This window comes from Battus philenor, unplaced genomic scaffold, assembly GCF_028537555.1.
Source record: "Battus philenor isolate CCGP_79_NKW_IND1 unplaced genomic scaffold, ilBatPhil1.0.hap1 SCAF_25, whole genome shotgun sequence".
In the NCBI taxonomy this organism is placed as follows: Eukaryota; Metazoa; Arthropoda; class Insecta; order Lepidoptera; family Papilionidae; genus Battus; species Battus philenor.
The window spans coordinates 10,046,622-10,052,065 of record NW_027181688.1 but is presented as its reverse complement, the minus strand read 5'-3'; the positions used below and the strand labels follow the sequence as shown (position 1 = coordinate 10,052,065).

The 5,444-nt window shown below is 31.0% G+C and overlaps 1 protein-coding gene across 1 annotated transcript; it reads right to left on the bottom strand.

Moving 5' to 3' along the window:
- Nucleotides 1-1,259: 1,259 nt before the first annotated feature.
- maf-S (MAF bZIP transcription factor K) lies at nt 1,260-4,892 on the bottom strand. Its single transcript, XM_068768383.1, has 4 exons — nt 4,607-4,892; nt 3,632-3,750; nt 2,749-2,851; nt 1,260-1,928 (listed from the first exon to the last, which is right to left on the bottom strand). The coding sequence occupies exons 1-4, from the start codon at nt 4,649-4,651 to the stop codon at nt 1,782-1,784; spliced, it is 414 nt and encodes a 137-aa protein (XP_068624484.1). The 5' UTR covers nt 4,652-4,892; the 3' UTR covers nt 1,260-1,781.
- Between the last annotated feature and the right edge of the window lie 552 nt (nt 4,893-5,444).

The following is a 5,444-nucleotide window of genomic DNA, read 5'->3' as shown; positions in this document are numbered from 1 at the left end:
TTATTATAAATTAAAATTAAATTACCATAATATAATTTCTGTATTTTCAATAACTGTAAAAATAATCGAATTTTGCGTGCCTTAACCGTATTATGTATATATAACAGCTACTACTGTTTATTCTATATTTATATATAGAACTTCGGCTTTCTATTTAAGTCTATACTTGCAATTATTTAACTTAAACTATAAAAGAAGTCTAGGCATCTGACTTCGTTAATTCACTTTTTCTCGTCCAAAGCGGTCTGTTTTGGAAAAAATTGGAATTAGAGTCAGCAAACCTGTACATGCTATAAAGAAGTTTCAAGATTATGTATGTACATATATATATGTGTATATATATTTATATATTCTATATAAATGTGTTTAGAAGTAATTATATTAAAGTAATGCACCCTCTTCGTACCATAATACCACACTGCAATCGCCAACCCGCCTGTCAAACGTAGCGATTATGATATATCGCCTCATAGATATCTTCGGGGTAGGCCTATGCCTTGAAGTGGGATTCTATGGTTTGAAGCGATGACAGTGTGGCGTTCCTTAGAACGCAACCAAATTTATTATCTATGAACGCATCTATTTTTGCATGCCCCGTCTTACACTCGATACAACTCGCCGTTTCTCTGAGGCGCCGCGCTACCGAGCGGTCGTGTCGCTGTTCAACAAAGGAAATACATGTAACTCAGATTGAGATTTATTCTTCTGTGATATTATATAAGTTTAACTATCCGGCAAGTGTTTTTGTTTACATCGAATTATCTATTACGGGACGAGGGGCCCGTACTATCGAACACTCCTCAATAAAAATCAAATAAATATTTACCAAAAGCTCTACTAGAAGGCATATTACTGTTTTTCGGAATATGTTCACTATAAAGTTGTTTTGAAATGATTTATTTTAAGTTTGTTGTTACTTCTCAATAGGTGTCGTCTTACGAACTAACTTAAGCATTTAAGCCGTCGATTATAAATTGTAAAGATCACATACAGCCACTATGACTAACTTTGTGTATGAGTATACTATATAGGTAGGTAGGTAATTGGTCCCCCACCAGGTGATTCATGATATAGTGATCCATGGTGAACTTTGGGAGATGTCTAATCCATATAGTAGGTGTACACAAAAATCTATCTCCATTATTTTACCATTAAATTTATAATTAAAAAAATCCCGGAAAGTCGATACAAGTGCTCTCCATATTAATCAAACACTTCAAGTTTAGGCGTATAAGTTTCCAAATAAAAGATGATTAAGTCAAGTTGCTTTAATATCCTTCAAATACATAAAATTAATCGTTTACTTATTATTTATTAATAATCTTCACATATACTACATTAGAAACATTTACTTATACCGGGTGATTAGCTATAGGTGTAAAAACCTTTGCCAGCTTTAATAATTTATTTTTTCTAAATGCTATTGGCCAATAATTTCTGTTAGTACAAAGTCTGCAGGGACAGATAATAAACACGGTTTTCATATAATATTATCAATACATTTTTTAATATTTCTGAAACAATTAATTTTTGGAGAGGGTGTACCCTCCCATACATTAATTTATAAGATATTAGCTATATATTTACTCTTATAGTTTCTACACCTATAACCAATTACTCTGTATAAATTAACGATCTTCCTTTTTGTATTATATTAAGATCTGTTTTATGCACAATTCAACTGATTTTCTATTTAAATATCAATAAATATTGTTTGATAATATCCAGTCACCATTCTGAGTAAAACTATGTTGTATAAAAACTCTACATAAACTAATGTCTTATGGTAAAATTTCCAATTCCGCTGGTAAAGGAATACTCTTCATAACTGCAAACCTCTTCAAGGCATCATATTTACTTCTCAGTGCTTCTATTTCCTCTCGAATTCTTGTGTTCTCTTCTTGCATAGCTTCCATATCTTGCCATTCCTATAAAAATATTTAATAGTTATTATAGGAGGAATACATCATTCTTTCATATATATTTCAGGCAACATAATTTATGTAATTATCTGACATAACCAAAATTATTTAATTTATCTTTTGTTCCTCATAAATGCTTTTTTTCATTAAAAAAACGTTTTTTTATGAAACTATTGATTATTAAATAATGATATACATCAATTAACAAATTGACTATAATTTCATCACTTTGTTTTTAAACCTACAATGGCCCTTCCTGTACACTACTGTATCACTGTCACTCAACAAGCCATAGGGAGGGCTAAGCTGAGGATTTCTCTTAAAGATCGAATCAGGAATAAGATAACAATAAACGACAGGCCAGCAATAAGCCACAGATGAGCTATTGGAAAACCCTTGATGCAGGCTACTACCAACTAGTTTTAATGGAAATCTGTGCAGACATTTCTACAGCGGTGGTTTCAAAACAAAAAGTGAGAATTAAATGTGTTCTGAGTGAATGTCAAAAAAGTTACATTTTACCCACCTTTTAACACCAAAAAAATTTAATGTATGTAAAATTACCTTTTTAAATATTATATACCTAGATTAATAGGTGAAGTCAAGCCAACATTTTAGTTCACTACTATCAAAAGCATATACATTTTCATGGATCCCCAGAATTGTGGATCCCCATTTATTTCTCTCCCATCTCCCATGGACCCCTGAGGGTCCACCTAGACCACTTTGAGATCTAAGGATCTTCTATCTAAGGAATTTTCTTCTGTTCTGCCTGGACAACATTAACATTTGAGTAATAGGTTGTAACTTAGTCTACTTCCCCTACCTGGCTTTTCTCTGTCTCCAACTCATCCTTTTGCTCTATTCGTTTGATGCGGCACGAGGCTGCGTATCCCCGATTTTTGAGGGTCCTTCGTCGTTGTTTCATTCTGAATAAGGAGAAGAATAGAGATCATATCCAATGTAGACATGTAAGAGATACTAGTATATAAAGTTTAGTATGTATCAAATCAACTAATATGCTGAACAGTGTTAATAGTACTCTTTCAACTGTACTATTGTATAGGAAAAGGGCAAACTATAACAGGTAGCAAATTTTAAATAAATTTAATTATTGGTTTACATGCGGCTTTGTTTTCAAATGTTATCATGCATGTTACTAACAATGTATTATATATATTTTTTTTCGTAACACATTGAATCCAGGTACTTTATGGGACTGTCTGAAGCAGCCATTTTTAGAAAATTTTAATATTTAGGTAAATTGTGATAACCCATTTCATTTGAATGTTTTTTTTTTTTGTTATCTTACTTAGAAATATTTGTCATAGTTCTGTGGAGATACAAAAATTGTGCTAGTATGTATTATTATATATTTATGAGTAACACACATTGTGCTGCAATAAACATATTTATAGGTGATCCATTCTCTAGTACTTATCAGCTAATAAAAATTTAATATCCAATCCAAATACAGTATATTAACAGTTAGCTATGTGGTCAGCCCACTATTTCTTCAGCTTCCCAATCCCCAAAGCTACCAAACACCTGTTCATAATACTATGAAATTTTATAATAATAGTTTTTCAGTGTTTTCACAACTTTTTTTTTCTCTTTTTGTATGACGTTATTTTACATATCCTTAGTGGTTTAATATTTATGAATTAAATATATATAGAACATAATACCAGGAGTTATGTTTAACTTACCGAACAATTTGATCACGAGTCAGCCCTCTCATTTTCAGTTGCCTGTTAAGATCTCTGACTGATATAGACACCAGTTCATCATCGCTGATCTCTGCACATGGTGTTGGTGACAAGGGAGCCTTTAAAAAATATAGTAAATGAAATTAATTTTTCAACAATGTCTTTAACTTTTTATTTACATTATCATCATTATCATTTAAGCCATAAGATGTTCATTCACTTCCAAAAGGTCTGGTTGGAAGCAGTCCACAACCACTGTCTTCCAATGACTAGCCTTCCTACAATCTTTACAAGTGTCAGTTCATGGTGTCAACTCCTAAATATTAAAGCCGGTAGTCATGTATACAGCATGCTGTGTGCTGCTGTACTGTCACTGCCACTTCAATTTACCAATTTCCTCATTCCTGATTTGATCTACAATTTAAGTAATAGTGTTTATGATTAATACCATGTAACTAAAAATCCTATTTAATATTAACTAAAATAATGATAATTAATTATCATTATGTTCTTTACACTTACATATCACCAAACATCATCATTTCAGCTATAAGATGTCTACAGTTGAACTTCAAATAGGATAGGTTAGAAGCAGCCTACAACCACCATCTTCCAATGATCTTACCAGGGTTGACTTTTTACCTAGTGAGTGGGCTTCCTATGCAGCAAATCGTACATCCTTTGAAATTCCTATAAATTCTTACCATGTAAACTACAATATAATCGAATTAAAGCTTCAGTACATTATATTTAATATCATGTACATATTAAAGTATAAAATTCATACTAGTCTTTTACAATTTTTATACTTAGGAAGATCTATGTTTTACATTAAGGTTTCAAAGTTTCATCGAGTCAGGCAGAGTCCTGAAAGCTCTTAAGCTTAAACCTGTTTACAGTAACGAAGCTTGTTGACTCTCAACAAGAATATTACTTCATTAATATTACTGAAGACATTCCATGTACAATACTCACCATTATAGCTTTCCTCACACCCAATTCTTTTAAATCATGAGGCATAATAAAGTTTTATTGACCGAGTAACGGAGAACCCGTTAGATGTTTACACTCTCTCTTGCTGAGGAAGCACTTAATTGAATAAACCAAATAAATACTTTTTAACGTAAGTAATACGATGAGAAACTACAATAATATGAGGTAGTTAGTAACCGCAATTAATAATAGGAAAATCTATAATAATAATCAATGTTTTCGAAGAATAACACCATTCATTAAATTATGTCTAAACAACATGACAAGATAGATAATAACAGGCAGGACGTAATTTATATTTTATCACTCATAAAGTAACAGCTGACATTTTAAAAACATTGATCGATAGATGATTACATGTCCTTTTAATTAAAATTCTTATTACAATTTGATTGTAAATTTTGTTTAATATATAACTAATTGTATTTTAAACCCAGCTTTGACGAAAGAAGTTACTATGGAAAGTTAAATTCCTTAGTATTGCTTTTAAGTCGTCAGAACTATCTTAATAGTTTGTATATCTAAATTTAATCGTACAAGTTTATCTTTTATATTTACACTGCATGTACTACCGAAATCTGTAAATAATAAAGTCGATTTTTTTAACATTAGTTTTTGATGATGTAAAATATTTTCAAAATCCAAATTTTCATTTAAATATCTAAGATTAACAAGTAAAACATAAATAAAAATCAGCTTTAACTCTATGTTACGAAAATTTTGAAGTGTTTGTAGATCTTTCTAATAGCGTATCCAAACTGGTAATTCCAAAGAATGCCATCTCTCAATGGTTGTAAAAAAACATTTTGTGTGTAGCAGT